Genomic DNA, 21,655 nt, shown 5'->3' with positions numbered 1-21,655 from the left:
GGATGCAACATCTGAAAAAAGAACCACTTGCATTTCCGAATCACTTGAGGTCATCAACAGTTTGCTAATGCTCAATATTTAGTTTTCAGTGAATGACTGTGCTTTTTTTTATATTCCTCCACCGTAGTGTTTTACCACCCTGATGTTGTCTATTGAACTAGGCGTTATCGATTGCAACGTCGTATATAATTGGTTTGTATTGTCAGCTGTACACTGTGTATAGTCTATCATTATAAGAATTAAGAGCAGTAATGATAATGTGCTGGGTTTTTTTTATGTCTATTGTGTATCAGGTACATTTTGTCAAAAACCTCTTTCGATTCATTTTTGAAAATAAAATATTTATTTGTTTGATATCAAGACAATATCAAGATCTTGACCTTCACCTCGATTCGTATTTCCTATACAAAAAACCTTAAAGACAAATTAAAGTTCTATGTTTTATGAAAAATGGTTTATAGTAAACACATAAAAGCTTATACTGCTTTGGTTTATATAAAAATGAAATAAAGAGAATTGGTGTATGGTTGCCAATGAGACAACTATTCACCAAAGTTCAAATGAAGTAGATGTAAGCAATTATAGGCAACTGTAAGTCATTCAACGATGTGAAAAACTCATTCCGAATGGTCGGCTATAAAAGACCCCTACAAGAAAATATGAAATATTTCAATTCAGAAACATTACGGCCTAATGTATATCAAAAGAGTTTACGAAAATTTAATATGTCAAACATGAACAAACGACAACCACGAGGGAAATGACATCTTGAAGGAGCTATTATATTACTTTAAAACATCGAAAGGTTTCCCAAACAAGAAAATTTTGTCGATATGAATCACACAAGGTTTAAACCGATAACAGGGTTTTTATGAAAAAATCGAACAACAAGGAATGTAGTAAGTGTTTATGCTATTACCACAGGTAATAGGTCGAAAAAAATATTCCCTTGAATTTGACAGTTGTAGGTAATTAATCCTACATTTTATTGCAGTAAAAGATTTCTGTGTCATAAACATATGTCTTGGGTATTTTAAAACACCATTTTTTTTTTATTTGGGATTTCTAGAGAATATTTTGTAATCTTGAGGTTACATGGTGACTAAACCTTGTACACAGATAAAATAAGGGGAGCAATTTGATTGGTTAACTTCCAGTGATGGTTATTTTCTTATATGCAATGAAATGTTATGTGAATTTTTTTCTTTAGTACTGGACAGGATAAAACTTTACTCATGCAAAGCATTTCTTTATTTGAAACAAAGATAAATTCTACACATTTTTTGGAAAAGTGCAAATTTAACAAAGACTAGTAGGGGAATATCAATGGTGGTATTACACCTTAATTGTGAAATTAACGAAGGATTTTTTCGGATCGGATTTTCCTGCATTAGTAACACGACGGATGCAACATCTGGAAAAAGAACCACTTGCATTTCCGAATCACTTGAGGTCATCAACAGTTTGATAATGCTCAATATTTAGTTTTCAGTGAATGACTGTGCTTTTTTTTTTTATTCCTCCACCGTAGTGTTTTACCACCCTGATGTTGTCTATTGAACTAGGCGTTATCGATTGCAACGTCGTATATAATTGGTTTGTATTGTCTGTACACTGTGTATAGTCTATCATTATAAGAATTCTAAAAATATAGATACCCCCGCTCCTAATAGATGAGCGTGAGACTGGTAAAGCTTTTTCTGTTCAAATATAGGAATGGAAATTGTCACATTGAAATGTGTTGAAATGTCTTAAAGTTGTTTAAGAGCAGTAATGATAATGTGCTGGGTTTTTTATGTCTATTGTGTATCAGGTACATTTTGTCACAAACCTCTTACGATTCATTTTTGAAAATAAAATATTTATTTGTTTGATATCAAGACAATATCAAGATCTTGACCTTCACCTCGATTCGTATTTCCTATACAAAAAACCTTAAAGACAAATTAAAGTTCTATGTTTTATGAAAAATGGTTTATAGTAAACACATAAAAGCTTATACTGCTTTGGTTTATATAAAAATGAAATAAAGAGAATTGGTGTATGATTGCCAATGAGACAACTATTCACCAAAGTTCAAATGAAGTGGATGTAAGCAATTATAGGCAACTGTAAGTCATTCAACGATGTGAAAAACTCATTCCGAATGGTCGGCTATAAAAGACCCCTACAAGAAAATATGAAATAATTCAATTCAGAAACATTACGGCCTAATGTATATCAAAAGAGTTTACGAAAATTTAATATGTCAAACATGAACAAACGACAACCACGAGGGAAATGATATCTTGAAGGAGCTATTATATTACTTTAAAACATCGAAAGGTTTCCCAAACAAGAAAATTTTGTCGATATGAATCACACAAGGTTTAAACCGATAACAGGGTTTTTATGAAAAAATCGAACAACAAGGAATGTAGTAAGTGTTTATGCTATTACCACAGGTAATAGGTCGAAAAAAATATTCCCTTGAATTTGACAGTTGTAGGTAATTAATCCTACATTTTATTGCAGTAAAAGATTTCTGTGTCATAAACATATGTCTTGGGTATTTTAAAACACCATTTTTTTTTATTTGGGATTTCTATAGAATATTTTGTAATCTTGAGGTTACATGGTGACTAAACCTTGTACACAGATAAAATAAGGGGAGCAATTTGATTGGTTAACTTCCAGTGATGGTTATTTTCTTATATGCAATGAAATGTTATGTGAATTTTTTTCTTTAGTACTGGACAGGATAAAACTTTACTCATGCAAAGTATAGCTTTATTTGAAACAAAGATAAATTCTACACATTTTTTGGAAAAGTGCAAATTTAACAAAGACTAGTAGGGGAATATCAATGGTGGTATTACACCTTGATTGTGAAATTAACGAAGGATTTTTTCGGATCGGATTTTCCTGCATTAGTAACACGACGGATGCAACATCTGGAAAAAGAACCACTTGCATTTCCGAATCACTTGAGGTCATCAACAGTTTGCTAATGCTCAATATTTAGTTTTCAGTGAATGACTGTGCTTTTTTTTTATTCCTCCACCGTAGTGTTTTACCACCCTGATGTTGTCTATTGAACTAGGCGTTATCGATTGCAACGTCGTATATAATTGGTTTGTATTGTCTGTACACTGTGTATAGTCTATCATTATAAGAATAAAATAAATAGATCCCCCCCTCATAGATGAGCGCGAGATTGGTAAAGCTTTTTCTGATCAAATATAGGAAATGAAATTGTCACTTTGAAAGGTGTTGAAATGTTTTAAATGTTTTAAATGCCAAACAAATTAAAGTATTTTAGTCGATTATGAGCAGTAATGATAATGTGTTGTTGGTTTTTTTTTATGTCTATTGTGTATCAGGTACATTTTGTCACAAAACTCTTACTCTCGAATGAAATGGATGTAAGCAATTATAGGCAACCATAAGTCATTCAACGATGAGAAAAACTCATACCGTATGGTCGGCTAAAAAAGGCCCCTACATGAAAATATGAAATAATTCATTTCAGAAAACTTACGGCCTAATTTATAATATAACAGTTTACGAAAATCAAATACGACATATATATATACATGAACCAACGACAACCACTGAACTAAAGGCTAGCTTATCTTATTCTTAAGGAAATAAATTCTTTACGGAGCTATCATATTACATAAAACTTCAAAAATATTTCCAAATGAGAAACCTTTCTTGATATCACATAAAATTTAACAAAAAGTGAGGCAATAACAGGGTTTTTCTAAGGAAATGGAACAACAAGGAATGCAGTAAGTGTTTATGCTATAACCGCAGGTAATGCTTGGTACAATTAATTTTATCATCACGCATGAATGCTAATTAGTAAAAGGGTCTGTTTGAAATGTTGCATACTTTTCAACGCCTTTTTCTAAAAACATGGCTGACGAAAAGCATAACAATAGTTCTGATGAGTCAAGCTCTTTCCAACTGATATTTTCAGTTTATTCAAATGTTGTAGTATTAAACCACTATTCCCTATTAGCAAGGCCGTAGCTACCATTGAGGCAAGTGAGGCAATTGCCTCACTAAAATTTCGATACAGATTATTTTTTTTATACATATATATAAATATAATAGTCATTTGTTGTTCTGTCTCAACCTTAATTTCTATAACTTGTCATCATTAGTTTTAAACTATTCTTCCTGGATATAACTAAGCATCTCAACGGGTGATGTTTCTCGATTACATTAACCTATAGTAACGATAATCATCATGGATCTCGAGTTAAAAACAGGCTGTTGCAGAAAAAGGAAAAGCGACACTGAAGGTAAAGAAGGAACAGTTCTAGTAAACTTTTTTTTTTAAACAGAGTCTGAGTATAGCATATAACTTCATTAGAACAATCAAAAAACAATAAGTAGACTGACATATACAGTACTGGTCTTCGGAAGGTGGCAGTCCTGTCTGCGTATTCATTTCTCCGTTTCACCAACTTTTGACAAATCAAGTACTGGGCATCGCAAGGGAGCAGTCCTGTCTGCGTATTCATTTCACGAACTTTAAACTTTCTCTTTACAGATAAATGAAATATAAACAAATTATGAAACATGAATGCATGGATTTGTTTTTATCCATGTTTCTTTAACCTTAAAAATTGAAAGAATATCCCATATTCCAATTTGATATTATTGAGGAATGGTAGAACCTTTAACACAGGATTTTGTCTTTACTTATTCGGGACTACGGAATTTCGTTTCTTTATATTCGGGGTTTCGGAATCGGATACCCCCAAACCCTAACCACTAAATTTATAGATTCTGGAACTAAAATACCACCAACTATTTCAAGAAATAATTTGAAATTACGGAACTACATGTACAAACGTCAAAAAATCCATTCCAATTATCCTGTACCCATATATACTTACTCTATAGATAGAATCATATACATGTATCTTATCTCATTCTATCCCTAGTTTGTCTACTCTTTGTCAGCATAAATTTAAAGCGAGATTAATATTTTGTAACTGCGACTGTATGATGGTGCCTACAGGAAAGCTTATTTCCCTTTTGCAAACACAACTGTTACTACCGATGCTACTACCAGATTGCTGATGGAGAAGGAATTGGAAGAAGACATTGATCATTGTGTTGATGATGATGTGCTACCTTTAGAAACACAGAATGCCCTGAAACAACTGAAAACTTGGAAAAGAGCCTGCATGAGTGGCGCGAGATTGTGCGGTCTTGCCATGCTCCATGTTCATCGCGATAAGGATATCAGCAGACCAAATTATGATTCTGAAGCGATTTGACTGAACCGGCCATAGAAAACTTTGGAAAACTCTACTGAATCGATGTTTGTTCTATGTTCTGGCAGCAGACTCAAATCAGTGATATTTGTATGATTATCTTGCATATAAATTTAAATAAAGTTGTTAAAAATTTGGTGTTAGTAAAAGCAAGGATTTGTTTAGTAAACTACAAATCCTTCGTAAAAGTCTAAAAAAATGAAAAATTTATATAAAAAGTGTCCAAATTCAAAACATTATCAAACTCTCTAAAAATGCCTAGAATGCAGGATTTTGCACCATTCATTACATATCTCCAAAAAAAAATTTCGCCTCGCTTCGCTCGGCTCAATTATTTTGCCTCACTAAAATAAGATGCCTAGCTACGGCCTTGTATTAAGGAAGATGTGTGTGCTGGCTATGATTTTTAAGCCCGTTTCAAAGATGCAACAAGTCAGTGGTAGTCGCTTGTTTCTCTTTTAAATTATTTAATTCTGGTATTTTGTTATGGTGGTGCCTTTTAAAGCTTACTAAACGACTCGTATTTTACTCATTGTTAAAGGCCATGTCTGAAAAGTCTGTATTAAGACTTATCTGATGTTGTCTCTTTGACAAATTTCCCGTTAACTTTCCATTCTCAATTTTATAATCTGTCTAAAGAACTATAATATATATGTCATTTTGAAATTTTTCCCGTTGGATTCCATTTAATTGACGTATATTTGTACTCCACATCCCCTTCAATTCATAAAAAAGGCGGGTGATACCAAAGTTATAACCAAACTTATTCGTCTAAGTCAAACTAGAATCTCGATTGTAGAAAAGAAGAAAAACAACAAAAACACATACAACAGTCTACAAAACACAACATGGAAAAGTCAAGACTGAGCAATACGAACTCCACCAAAAGACAGGAAGTGATCCCAGGTACTCCGGAAAAGAAAGGAGACCATTACTATGTGTTTATTTCTAAATATATCAATAATCTAAATTGAATAACCAAAAACAATTTTCTGGTTGAAGTTGTGATTTTTCTATTGTCAAATAATATTAGATTTACATTGTTGTTTGTCGCTTTCAATGTCCAGAGAAAAATGTGCTATTCAGGACAACCAATGAATTATTAAATCACAATTGACACAAGCTTAAGTCAACTGATCAACCCAGATGAAGGGAGAAAAAATTATAAGGTTGGGTTTTTTGTATCTGAGACATCAATTATCAATTTTTGTCGCATAACGAAGTTATATAAGTGTGTCTTGACATCAGTGCATTTACAATAATACATTACTACTTAGTTCGAAATACAGTGCTTTATTTATGTTTCATTCCTTATCAAAGCAGCAATTAAAGATAATTTGTATATACAAACGATTGAAAGAAAAGAAACATATGTTGCCATTTGTAGTCTACAACTTTCTATAAAAGTCTCCTCTGCATATTTAATTATTATGAAATTATTAGATGATAAATTAGATCTCAATGCAGTTTTTGTTCGTGTGATCTCTGTAACGCGTTTTTTGATTAAATCCTTTTCCACATCTGTCACACGTGTATGGCTTGTAACCGGTGTGTACTCTCTGGTGAATGGTCAGCTCATATCCGGTTAAAAACTGTTTATCACATGTATCACAGCTATACGGTTTGATGCCCGTATGTGTTCCTTTGTGTCGCTTCAATGCACCAGTATCTTGATAGGTCTTACCACAAGTTTCGCACTTGAATGGTCTTTCACCCGTGTGTGTTCTTATGTGTCTCTTTAACTGAGCGTTGTCTCCGAATGCTCTATCGCACGAATCACAAGGAAAGCGTTTTTCTCCATTATGGGTATTTTTAACGTGCCTTTGTAAATTACTTATATGTGAGAATTTTCTGTCACATACTTCACATTCGTATGGTGTTTCGCCGGAATGTGTTCTCTTATGTATTGTTAAAGCCCCATTTTCAGCAAAACTTTTGCCACATTCAGTACATTTAAAAGGTTTTTCACCTGTGTGCGTTCTCATGTGGCTTACTAAATGGTTTTTTAACCGGAAACTTTTACCGCAAGTTTCACAATCAAAAGCCTTGATATCAGAATGTATGTCCATGTGAGTAGTCAGGAGGCTTTTATGAGTAAAACCTTTACCACATTTGTCACAAGAATAAGGTTTCTCGCCCGTATGTACCATCATATGAGAAGACAGTTCTCCCGGAGAGTTAAAGGTTTTATCGCACACATTGCACTTATGATATCTATTACCCGTATGTGTTTTCAAGTGTGTGTTCAGGTTACTGCTTTGTTTAAACGCCTTTTCACACACGTTGCATTTGAAAGGTTTTTCATCAGTATGGGTCCTCATATGAATCGTAAGACAATGATTCTTTCTGAACCTTTTACCACATACATAACATTCATGTGGTTTATCAAAACCGGTATGTGTTTCCATGTGTTCCTTCAAATAGCTGGCAAGCTTAAAACATCTACCACATATTTCACAACGATATTTTTTCTCATCATTATGATAAATCATGTGTTTTGAAAGTTGTCCTCTATCTCTAAAATGTTTACCGCATGTAGGACATCCGTGTGTTTTTTCCTCATTATGTGTTCTCATGTGAGTTCTTAAATAGCTTTTCATCTTAAAACATTTACCGCATATTGAACAGCAGTATGGGGTTTTGTCACTGTGTATCTTAATGTGTTTTGCTAGATCCCCTTTCGTTATAAATCTGCTTTCACATACTTCACATTTATAAGGTCTAGTGGGTTCCTCAGAATTGTGTGTTCGCATATGGATTTTCATGCTTGTGTTATACGCAAAGCTTTTTTCACACACAACGCATTTATACGGTCTGTCACCGGTATGTATTTTCATGTGATACTTTAAAGTAAGTTGTTCTCTAAAGCTTTTACCACATATCTCACAACTATGAGGTCGCTCCTTCGTATGTATTCTCATATGTATTACCAGAGTGTTGGGGTATTTGAAGTCTTTACCACATGTGGTACAGCTGTATGGTCTCTTGTCGCCATGTTTTCTTCTCATATGCTTTGTCAAATCACCCTTGTCTGTAAAACTTGAACCACATATGTCACAGCGATGTTCTTTGGTACCTTTGTGTCTTTTCATATGAGACACACGACTACTTGTAAATCTAAATGTTCTGCCACAAATATTGCAGCTGTAAGGTTTCTCCCCGCTGTGTATTCGGAGATGCTTTTTCAAGTCGCCTTTGTCAACAAAACGCTTATGGCACACTTCACAGATGTGAGGCTTAAACCCGTCATGTCTTTTCATATGTGCATTTAGACTTTGTTTAGTACGAAAACTCTTGTTACACGTGAAACAAGAGAATGGTTTGTCTCTCGAATCTACTATTTTGGTTTCATTTTCTAGCTCTCTATTTTCGGAAGAATCACTGGTTGCTTTTTCTTCCACGGCTTTCAGACTTGTTGCTTTCATGTCAATTTCATATTTGGAAATGTTGTCTGTTGATTTGTCTGCATCCATTGCATCGGTAAAATCTGACACACTCTTCTTGTATTTTCAATTGTTTAAATGTACCTCCCTATCAGTACAATCTCCTAAAATCTGAAATAAAGTTCAATGTTAATTAGTAAAAGGATATAATATATATAAAAATAGAAGATGTGGTACGATTGACAATGAGACAACTCTCCACAAGAGACCAAATGACACAAAAATTAACAACTATAGGTCACATAAAAGCCCATACCGCACAGTCAGTCATAAACGGCCCCGAAATGACAATGTACAACAATTCAAACGAGAAAACTAACGGCCTAATTCATGTACAAAAAACGAACAAAAACAAAATTATATTTAACACATAAACAAACGACAACCACTGAATTACAGGCTCCTGATATAAACAATAATTTTAATGCATAAGTTAGTACGTGTAATCGTTTCATTTCATAAATTGAAAATATGTAAATCATCGTTTTATTGGTATTTGAACGATTTTTTTTGTGACTAGAATCAGTCTACAAAAGGTGTCTTTTTGGTGGTTTCCTTGTTTCACTTTTTATTGTTAGCAATCTTTCCTTTTCAATAACAAAAAATGCTTCACTAGAAAAGCATAGCCCATACAAGATAAGGGTTACATTGAGGTTCGTATGAATACGGATTTAAATCAGTTGAATCATAATTGACTTGCAAGCCAATAATATATCATTGATGTTTTTCAGCTTGTTTTGACAACATTTTACAAAAGTTGACTGCTTCTTTTGAAATATTATTTCACAATTCCACTTTTATAAATGTTTGAATAACACAAAGTTTACTATTACATTTTAATATTTTGGCAACTTTGTTGCCACATGCACCCCTGTTGATCGAATTTTAACGAATTTGTGAAAATGACGGTACGGCCTTCAATGAAAGGTACAGATAATGATTCAGAAGAAACTTCTTATTGATGATAGGCTGGACGTGTAAAGAATCTATATTTCTATATTCCTGAGTTTTTTTTTCAGATAATAATCTTGTTTCACAGAAATCTTAACTGTTGTTTCAACATTTTAAGGTGTGAGGTAAAGTGCCCCAGCTATATAAAATATATTGTAAATGTAAATAAAAAATAGTTTAGATTGGAATAAAGTTCTGTCTTTCTTTTTCGTTTAACTCAAAAGGGTAGAATAGGCCGCAAGAAAGCACAGAATTAAACGAGTAACAAATAGAGAGTACTCACATAGCATAAATCAAAATCAACTTTCTGCAGGCAAAGGAATTAAAGTATAAAATTTGGCTGGTTATTCATGATATTTATCGTCTAGCATATTAATCTATTGCAATAAAAAATCATAATATCTAATAAAATTTGTAGATTTAGCTAACAAAGTCCTTATATTTGTATAAAGTAACATTCGTTTATATTGGAAAATTGTTTTAACGTTGAATAAGCTACAATTAAAAATTGCTTGCTGGTCCCTCTCTGTGATTACCATTATATTACGCTGGTTCATTTCCCATTCAATCTGTAACCAAGGGAAGATGAATAAATCGATTTACGTTCATAGTCTTTTTCAAAAATGATGAACGGTTCTTTATATTGGTATGTAATCATTTTAAACGTTTCAAATTAATGAAATTATATTCGTACATCAATGTTTTTGATACACCAATAACAAAAACTGAAATATATTGAATTGATACATTTTGAAATTATTCAAAATTATATAAGAAACCTAAACTTAATTATAAAATAATGAACCTATTAAGGGGAGAGAATACTCGCATAACTTTTTCGAATTGGCACATAATACAACGAAATGTCACTCTTGCACACAAATGGCACATCAATATAATTAGTTATCTGCGAAATCGTCCCCCACCTTCAATGATGATTCTAAATTATAAATATAACCAAAAGTTGTTAATCTATAGATAGTTAAGACTAATGAAAGCTAACCCAATGTAAAAATATTTCTTTGCAATTTTTTAAAACTTCCTCAGAAAAATACTCGAGCCACTTGACTTTCATAGCTCAAAATTAACGTTTTTACACAATATTTGAATAAAGTAGTTGAAGATTATTCGCTTCTCAAAGTGTAAGACGCAATAAAAATCGTATGCTTGCACCATCCTACCGAAATACGTATTTAATTAAGTCCTGAACATTTTGACATTTCTTCGTATAATATTTTGAACAAAACCGGTTTTAACCAAATCACAAGTACGTGTTAAGATCCGACTAAATACCTATTTTCCTATATGGTCAGGTAAAGTTGCTATATCGTCCGTGGTCCATTTCAATATCTTATACCCATTTATATGAGTAATATTGATAAGTGACAGCTGCCAAGAAAAGTGAAAATAATCCGTTTAAGACATAAGCAATGATTAATTTTACCCTAATTACAGTAGGACACAGTAATTATATAATATTTATCTCCGATAGATCAAACAAGTCCAAATTCCAATAATATGAATAATGTAATTAGTCAGTAATGAACAATAATGTTCTTGCTGTGTGCAATTGAATTTAACTATACAGAACATCACAATTTGTTCTAAATCTAAACTACAAAAATATATCATAAATTGCTTATGACAAAATATTGCCATAGAAAATTGAAAATGTTTATTTAGTACTTATTTAGTAACTCAGAGTTTCTTTAGCAGAGCGTTTCTGGAGATATCGGCGATGAATTTCATTATGTTTTACATTATATTTTATTTTGTTTTATATAATAAGTACTCTGAGTAGAAATATTTCCCTTTTTCCCCAAAAATTAACCACGCATATTGAGAAGGGCATTGATGAAAATGAGAAGTCATGAAATAAAAAGTTCCAAATGGAAGAATTGCTCTGTGATACTATTTTCACCGAAAAACTTTTTGTTCCCAACGGAATAAAGATCATAGAATATGTGTTCTAGTTCTAATAAGCCAGATATTACGTCATTGTTTACACAGAAGAACATTGTTAAAACCCTTTCAGACGATGATATTCAGCTAGGTCGTCATGATCATGGTACATTCGTCACTACTCGGCCGATTCCGTACCTTCAGAAGGAGAGTAGCGGATTCGCTCGAGAATTGTCGATTTGCTCATGGTACTGAAGATAAATTATACTTGCACAATATCAAATCGATTCCAATAGCTTTTTTCGTCAATCCTGAAGTCTGAGGTATGGATTTTACTTGAGGTATAGACTTTACTGTCAAATAAATATTGTGTAAAGCTTGTGAAGTGTTTTTGTGATTTCACAGCAATCACTATGTTTAAAATTCAAATCATTCTAATATGTGCTTAGACATATTGAAATGTTTTTTCATTTGTTCATAATTTACACAAAGTTACTCACCGAAAGTCTACATATACTGTCTTTATGGAATTTTGTAGTTCGTATTTATTTTCAATACATACACTTTCTTGATTTTTGAAAGGAAAATCTTTCCACCATAGTGCACGGCTTTTTATATACTATGAAATGTTCCAATGTAGATTTATTTATTATGAGGGTAAACCAGTAACGAAGTTTACAACACACCCTGAAGCAATAAATGTATATAAAAATCCTGTCATAACTGAATTTATGAGTACATGTACTTACTGTCTACTTCTTACATTTAAATTGAAAAGAAAATGAATATTGATTGATTGACAGACCCTTAACACACAATGGCAAAATATTACAGATCATTTATTTTAATAAAGTGTCACCATGGTCACCGTCCATTACAATATCTCTCTCAATGAATGTCAATGAGACAACTCTCCATCCAAGTCACAATGTATTGAAAATAAACCATTATAGGTCTACGTACGGTCTTCAACACGGAGCCTTGGCTCACACCGAACAGCAACCTATAATATATAAAAGGCCCTAAAAAATGATTGGTGTAAAACCAATCAATTCAAACAGGAAAACCAACGGTATAATCTATATATGATTATTAAAAACGAGAAACACTTATGAACCACTTCAAAAAAAGATAATATTCGGAAAATGTTTACTTCTAAAAATAAATCAAACTTTAATACTTATTACCAATTTGATTCCAATCGTCGGTGTATTTTCAATAATCGTATGGAGGTCTCTGAACATTAATATCTAAAAAAAAATATATAATATATGTGGGAAAGCATGTGAAGTGTGCCTGTGCTAACACAGCAGTTTATATTTTAAATTTTAATCGCTTTAACGACTTTTAAAATGTTCTTTGTAGCTGACTATATGCGGTACGGGCTTTGTTCATTGTTGAAGGCCGTACGGTGACTTATAGTTGTTAATTTCTGTATCATTTGGTCTCTAGTGGAGAGTTGTTTCATTGGCAATCATACCACATCTTCTTTTTTATATTTTAAAACTATTCAGTAAAACTAGATTAAAATTACTCACCAAAATATATATACATTGTCCTTATGGATTTCCGTATCCCATATTTATTTTAAGAGGATATACTTGCTCGTTGAATGGAAAATCTATTTACAACTGCTCTTTATGCAATGTGCAATATTTCGATGGAAATTTATTTATGATAAACCATTAACGAAATGTACAACTTTCACCCTGAGGCAATATGTATCAGAAAAAAAGCACCATCAAAAATACAGCCAGGAGTAATTATTGTCTATATTTCAAAATTAATTGAAAAGAAAAGAAATATTGGTTGATTGATAGATACTCAACACCCAGTGGCAGAATATTACATGCATATGCAGTTTGGAAAACGTATATTTTTCATATAAATATATTTTTTTATTATGTTTGTACTTGCCTTATTTGCTGAGATTAATTTTGGATATGCTAGCTCACACAGTAGGTACTACAGTCGAAAAGTGTTTTCAACTGTGAATGTGGTTTTCAGTTTTTTTTCCCTTTGAACAGTTACCGAAATTTTAGACTAGCTGAAACAAAGATTCACACAGTCACACATTCCCTCAGCTCAGTTTTACTCAGCAATACTTGAATTCATTTCCAATATTATACAGATCATATCTGTTTTTCATTCATTGTTATGTCCCATTTATGGGCATTATGTTTTCTGGCCTGTTCGTCCGTTCGTTCGTCGTACCGTCCGTCTGTCCGTCCGTCCGTCTGTCCCAATTTAAGTTAAAGTTTTTAGTCGAGGTAGTTTTTGATGAAGCTGAAGTCCAATCAACTTGAAACTTAGTACACATGTTCCCTATGATATGAACTTTCTAATTTTAATGCCAAATTAGAGTTTTTACTCTATTTTCATTGTCCACTTAACATAGAAAATGATAGTGCGAATGGGGCATCCGTGTACTAGGGACACATTCTTGTTTTTTTTACATAAATCAGGCCGTTAGTCTTTCCGTTAGTATTGTTTCACATATGTCATTTCGCTGTCCGTACGGTGCCCTATATATATTCATTTGTATTATGTATTTCACTCTTTCGTGTACAGTTTTCAACGTTTTGACGCTTTCAAAGGGGTAATTTTATTCCAGTTGTCTTGTTTATTTAAAAAAAAAAAAAAAGAGAAGACACTATAAAGAAATAAAAACAATTATACCTATTATGCCACAACTCTTACTTTTATAGCGAAGTCGAAGGAAATCAGACACACCGTGGCCATACACAAGTTGGACACATCACTGCATTGAAAATTATCATTTTCGCAACAGGATTCCAAACAAAAAGTGGAAATAAAATTATATTCTCCTCAGGGAGGTTAAGCAATTCTGCTCTTCTAGTGGCACACATCGTATTGCTCTTGACTACTTAAAATTTCGATGATGGCAAAATCAGGAAAAGAGAACAAAAAGTTGTCACTTGTGACAAATCTATATTTCATTTCGGTTAACCTAAGCATGATGTTGATTTTCGAAGAGAGGACTTATATTTATATTATATTATAATTTACCATGCATGCTTAACAATTTATTACTCGGTGCCATAATGTCTTATTAACATTCAATCAAGACTTACTGCTGCTACATAAAAAAAAAATGGAAAGCTTATAGTAAATATAAATCATTGACAATGGAATGGGAGTTTTGTATACAGTGAATACATACAGCAATTTAAATTCGAAAAGAAAATTGAATACTGGACTACGCTGGAGTTCACAAATTCATTTTATTTTCCTTTCTGTTTCTCCGAAGGTGTTGAAGACGAAACAAAATGATCTTACGGTCTGTCCTCGACGTCGACAGCATTTGGACTCAGTCTCTGGAAGTTTTAAGAAGACTTTTTTTTTTTATCAAACATTCATTGAATTTAACGAAACAAGATCAGCACCTTTTTCATATCGAGAGTCCGCATTCAAATCAAAATATAGTTTAAGTTATTTTAATTTGTAATTTTCCGTATCAATTAATTTACACTGACATTAAAATAGTGACTGTCTAAATCTTAATTGGCAGGTTTCAAAAGACATACTTTTTTTTTAACTTAATAAAACTTTTAGCAGTTACTGAAAGCTATTCCCAAGCCAATTCTATACTTTCAAACGGTATAATTCTTAACTATATAAGATCTAGCTTAGTCCCCTATCCTTGTTATAAGCTTGATTGTTTTGAAAAGAAACCATGTCTGGTTACCCGAATGGGTGAAAAATACCATAATTTGAAGTACTAATAATATGATTCACATGATCAGTGAAGTTAATAGTTTCTGTTGACCATGATTCCACTATAGTTTATATCTCGTCATCCCCGACATATATCAGTTAAGTTCTTTCTGTTGATTATGATTACACTCGAAAATGATATGAGCTCAACGTAGGTCTCGCCATGCACAAATTAAATTTGACCAAAAATATACTGAATACAGTTGAACTCATTTAAAATACATGTATTTTTATTAAAGTGTCGCCAATCATGAACATAATATCTTTAAATCAAAAAATACGTTACACACGTTTGTTCTTTCAAACCTCTTTTAACACACGTTGAAGCAAACCTTCTAATTAATGAATATATATGCAACTTTATATATTGCCAGAAGTCTCATTTGTATAAATTTAAAGATGTCACATAAAAGGCAAATACATTATCATAAACTAGGTTTGTTTTTATTTTCATCTACAAATTTGATACTGACTCTTTTTTATATTAATTGGTTTGTTAATGCTTGATTTTGAGATACGTATACAATATAACTATTCAATATGGCTTCAGAACAGAACGAGTGTGACATTTTGTAGCGTGCCGTCTCTAAAATGATTTTATAATTAACATTGCCATTAAAGCAGGAGGTTTGGCATGCCACAAATCCAGGTTCAACCCACCATTTTTTTTTCTTAAAATGCCCTGTACCAGGCCAGGAAAATGGCCATTGTTATATTATAGTTCGTTTTACATTTTAATGTTGTGTTTCTGTTGTGTCGTAGTTCTCTTATATTTGATAAGTTTCCCTCATTTTTAGTTTGTAACTCGGATTTGTTTTTTTCTGTATCGATTTATGAATTTCGAACAGGGTATACTACTGTTGCCTTTATTCGGAACACTTTCAGACATGGACCCAGATGTCCACTCAGACCAAACAGATAAACCACTAGTCACTATCCACTTCGTTGGGGAAAAAAATTATGCGATATCCTAATAATATTAAATCAATAATTCCGATTTTTATGCATTTGTTCTTCATGTGATCTTTGTAACGTAACTTTATCACAAACATCACAGCTATGGGGTTCAATGCCCGTGTGTGTTCCTTAGTGTCTCTTCAATCCACCTGAATCCGCATATCTCTTACCACACGTATCACACCTTTATGGCCTTTCACCTGTGCATACAGGTGTGATCGAACGCTTCTTCGTAACTGGGCTTGGTCTCCGAAGGCTCTTTCACACGTATTGCAAGGATAGGGTTTCTCATCATTATGGGTATGTTTAACCATGTTAACGTGCCTATGTAAATTACTACTGTTGGAGAATTTTGTATCACATATTTCACATTCGTATGGAGTTTCACCAGTATGTGTTCTCTTGTGTATTGTTAAAATACAATTTTCAGCAAAACTTTTACCACATTCAGTACATTTAAAAGGTTTTTCACCTGTGTGTATTCTCGTGTGACTCACTAAATGATTTTTTACCCTGAAACTTTTGCCACATGTTTTACAATCAAAAGCCTTGATATCAGATTGTATGTCCATGTGAGTAGTCAGGAGGCTTTTATGAGTAAAACCTTTACCACACATTTCACAAGTATAAGGTTTCTCACCCGCATGTACCATTATATGAGAAGACAATGCTCCCGGGGAGTTAAAGGTTTTATCGCACATATCGCACTTATGATATCTATTACCCGTATGTGTTTTCAAGTGTGTGTTCAGGTTACTGTTTTTTCTAAACGTCTTACCACACACGATGCATTTGTAAGGTTTCTCGTCAGTATGGGTCCTCTAGTCTTATAATGTAAGACGCTGCAGGTTCATATCATTTACATTCAACGTTTTTTATCGGATATTTTTTTTTTACTATCAATGTTGAACCGCAACTAATTCGCAACTAAAATTGCGGTTCAACATTAAAAGTAAAAAAAAATATCCGATAAAAAACGTTGAATGTAAATGATATGAACCTGCAGCGTCTTATATTATAGGACTATGGGTCCTCATGTGAATAGTAAGACAAACATTCTGCCTGAATTTTTGTCCACATACATCGCATGCATATGGTTTATCATAACCCGTATGTGTTTTTAGATGTCTCTTCAATACGATTGAAAGCTTAAAAAATCTACCGCATACTTTACAACGATATTTTTTTCTCATCATTCTGATGATTTTCCAAGCTATAGTAAGACTTTTCCTGCTTGTGCTCAACGCGAAACGTTTTCCACCTACATCACCCGTATATATTTTCAAATGATACTTTAAATAACTTGACTAAATATTTTACTACATATCTCACAACCATATGGGCGGTCATTAGTATGTGTTCTCATGTGCATTGATAGACATTTTGGATATTTGAAATCTTTCCCACACGTCTTACAGCTGTAGGTCTCTTATATCGGTATGTTTTCTCATATGCTCAGTCAACCCCTTTGACTGTGAAACGCCTTGCACATACATAACAACTAATATGTTCTTTTATACCTTCTGAATCATGTCTTTTCAAATGATTAGAAAAATTACCTGTAAAACTAAATATCGCAGCTGTAAGGTTTTTCGCCACTGTGTATTCGCATGTGCTTTTTCAAGTCGCCTCTGCCCTTGAAACTCTTATCACATATATCACATACGTTAGGCTTTAAACCGTCATGTTTTTTCGTGTGTGTCTTTAGACCGTCATGTCTTTTGATGTGTGTCTTTAAATCGTCATTTATATTCGCGTGTGTCTTTAAATTTTGCTTACTTCTTAATTGTTTATTACACGTGACACAAGAGAATAATTTGGGGTTTAATTTAACAGTTTCGGTTTGCATTTGTGTCCGTCCTCTTTTCACAAATGGCATCTGTAAATACACAATGAATTTTTCCTTCCACGGTTGTTGTCATTGTTATCTCCCCTTCGAATATGCTATCCATTACTTTAACACTTAATGTATCTATTTGGGGTGAAATCTATATTCCTTTTCGATCACATCTGGTTGTTTGAAGGTGCATTCCAAAAAAGTATCTCCTTAAAAGAATAATCAAATTAAAAGATGTATTAATATCGAATTATGTAAGTTAAAAATAATGTAAGGTATATAGTTTAATCATTATTAAAAGAAGAAAAATATAATAAAAAATAACAAATATGTAACCTTGTTATTAATTTATAACGTGTCTTCTTTTAATGAAAGATAAGTTGTCACGGCTTAAAATCAATTTGCGACTCGAGCTATGCGACTCGCGCTTTGCGGCCTTCAATTTAACTTTATAAAATTGGGAAGAACTCAGTTTCCTAGGTAATGCGAGAACTTTCTTTTTTACAGTATTAATTACAGTTCAAAAATTGTGCAGATAAACAACAGTTAACGGATAACATTATCAGTTGAAAACAACATATGAATTTCTGATTTATTAGTTGATATTGCTTGAACATGTTGAAATAACCTACAGAGAGTGTTGTTATAACTATGGTACGTATACGAGGTAAATGTATATAATTATTTATACTGCACTCGTTCTATTTGAGCAGTCAAAAATTAATGCGTTGACTATATTTCTATGTCATATACAGTCACTGACCCGATATCACTTTTCCTCATGAATATTTAAATAGAAGTTGCCGAGATAATATTTAATTATTCATACGACCTCTTCAACCTGTTCTTGTTTCTAATGGATATGCGTGGAACCAGAGACATATATTTGTATTATATGTCTCTGCATGGTGGAACGATTCAACCTTGTTTCTTTTGCAATTATTGGAAAAACATACATATTTCATTTGTTAATATTTTTTGTTTGCAACCTATAAATCATGCTTATGGTTGATATTTTAATTCATACTCAAACGATTTCGTTCACCATCGAGTGTGTGTTTCACCAGGTAAATGTACATTTCATTGTGTTGTATATTTCTCCGCGAGCATGATATGAGGCCTTTTTAAAGGGGATTTGTCCCCAATATTTAAAACAAATTAATAACCTTAACTCATTAACTTGACAACAATTTAAAAAGTTTTTTTTTAGATTGCAGTATAAAGACAATAATAGTGCATTGACTTGACACAGCCTCGCATTTCCCCGTTTCTAAGCCTCGTCCTTATATCGTTGATATGTCAAGTCAACATGGTCAATGCACTATTATTGTCTATGCATCCATGCAATACTCATATATAGAGCACCTGCACTTATCTACGTTTACCACGAAATACATAGACTAGTATTACTCGCTCCACAGTCGAAACAAAGGTTTTTTTGCAAACGATGCATGGAATTGTTGCCAAAATTGATGCTGTTTTATAATTTGCAAAATACATTCAATTATATTTAAAGAGCATATTCAAGATTATTATTTATAAATCAAATAGATAAATATCTCTCGATCTTCTATAATTAAAGTTATTTTAGATTTGTTTATTCCTAAATAGCATTTTATTTAGATATTGGGTGATGCTGGAATATTTATCAGTCATTCCTCAGCATTTTGATTGGTTTTAATTTATATGCATGTGACTCGTCTAAGTATATTTCAAAATATTAAAGAGACTGAAGTTTAATTGTGAATGATGGTCATTCGAAATACTAAAGTCTCTGAGGCTAAAATATTCTTGGCAAACATCTGTTCGTGATTATAAGATTCCAACATAACAAGGTTTTATAGCTTCTTGGTTGAGTTCTTTTGTTATCTTCTTGTACCAAAGAAAATAACAGTGTATAGTCATTCGTACAAACACTTTTTAGTGCGATTTATACAGTTTTATTATTCCATTTCCCTATAATAGTAAATGGAGTGGGGAGGATCAAGCTATTTAAAAAAAAAGGTGTTGTCCACTCAGAAAAAAGGGGGAGGGGTCCAACCGCATTTCCCCATTCTTATGCATCAATTTTCAAAAATATGAGATGCCAACCCCCGGACTCTCTCACTGGATCTGCCATTGAGCGGGAAAATTCTTATCTATTCTTGAACGTGTTAAAATTATAAAACTATACATATAAACGTTGACTAGTACTTTATACATGTTATATTCTCTATATGATTTTGATTATTTTCAATAATGTCCCAAGTTTATTGACGCCTGTTAAGTCCACACTGAGCATGTTGAGAGAACATAATTGTGTAATTATAATGCGAATGTTTATGAAGGCAGATACGTAACTGTCCCTTTTTAGTTTACCTTATCAATTACCTTAGACATCGGACAAATCAAAATTATAAAAAATAACTAAAAACATCTTAAACTAATACACAAATTTCTAGCACGTGCACGTTAGTAACTACCTTGTCCGGAATTCCTTTTTAAATTTGAAACATGTGCATGCACCTTATTCGTATTTGTTCAAACAAGAAAATTTACACACAGCATAAAACATACATATCGACATAGTGTTAACATGGTTAATAAGTCATGATTATTTTCTTTTGTTTCTCTTTTCAAAATCAGATTATACGTAATAAACATATGCAAAGCAGCTTTACCTGTCTGTTGTTAAAGACTGTAATATGACTAAGTTTATTCGGACCTCTGGGTGCCGTCTTCGGAATGCTGCGAGATACTATTAAAATCCTTAGTTGCTATCCTCACATTCAATCTTTTTATTCATAATTATCTATTTTTTATGTAGCATTAATACCATTACAATGTGTATTCTTAAGCTTACACTTTCATATCACAAATAGATAGTATAAAAAAAATCTTTGTCCTATGTCTATTCATATGTATACATCTGTAGTCTATTTTTGATATAGAATTATCTATGTCATGTGGTGGCCGGTTAAGGCCATTTCGCGTTTTCGCGTTTTCGCCTTTCATATTCTATAGGGCGAAAACGCGAAATCGCGAAATCGCGAAGTCGAAAACGCGAAAAGGCGAAATCGAAAACGCGAAAACGTGAAGTCCAAAAGTCGAAAACGCGAAAACTTTTCGCGTTTTTGACTTCGCCTTTTCGCGTTTTCGACTTTTCGACTTCTTGTTTTCGCGTTTCGACTTCGCGATTTCGCGTATTCGCGTTTTCGACCTATATATTATGAAAGGCGAAAACGCGAAATGGCCTTAACTGGCCACCATAATGTCATGCGTGACCTTTGCTAAAGATCCTAAATTGATGCTGAAAACGGCGTTGAGGAAGATAGTGTACAAAGGACAATAACTCTAAATCAAACATGTCATATGTATATTTCGCTTCTTAATTTAACATGTACCAAGACGAGTTCCATACTCAATTTGTTAGAATTAAGGCATTGGATACTTAGATTGAAACTAGCTAGGATTGAATATGCTTCTTTAAGGCATCGGTGTCTGCATGAGCAATAAATTAGTGAGCCAGGTTAAGTCAAAGAACGTCAGCGGCCTTTTATCTAAAAAAACTC

General features: G+C 32.8%; 1 protein-coding gene across 1 annotated transcript; it reads right to left on the bottom strand.

Annotated features, from left to right (window-relative positions):
* Positions 1-6,690: 6,690 nt before the first annotated feature.
* On the bottom strand, positions 6,691-8,820 carry LOC139483142 (zinc finger protein 845-like). The gene has a single exon (XM_071267180.1). The coding sequence runs from the start codon at positions 8,747-8,749 to the stop codon at positions 6,728-6,730; it is 2,022 nt and encodes a 673-aa protein (XP_071123281.1). The 5' UTR covers positions 8,750-8,820; the 3' UTR covers positions 6,691-6,727.
* Positions 8,821-21,655: the final 12,835 nt, after the last annotated feature.

The sequence above is a fragment of the Mytilus edulis genome, chromosome 1 (assembly GCF_963676685.1).
Source record: "Mytilus edulis chromosome 1, xbMytEdul2.2, whole genome shotgun sequence".
NCBI lineage: Eukaryota > Metazoa > Mollusca > Bivalvia > Mytilida > Mytilidae > Mytilus > Mytilus edulis.
The sequence above is the reverse complement of the archived record's forward strand: the minus strand, read 5'-3'. Positions and strand labels throughout refer to the sequence as shown.

Excerpts from the sequence above, each read along its gene's own strand:
- LOC139483142 (XM_071267180.1), bottom strand. The coding sequence starts at position 8,749 with ATGGATGCAGACAAATCAACAGACAACATTTCCAAATATGAAATTGAC.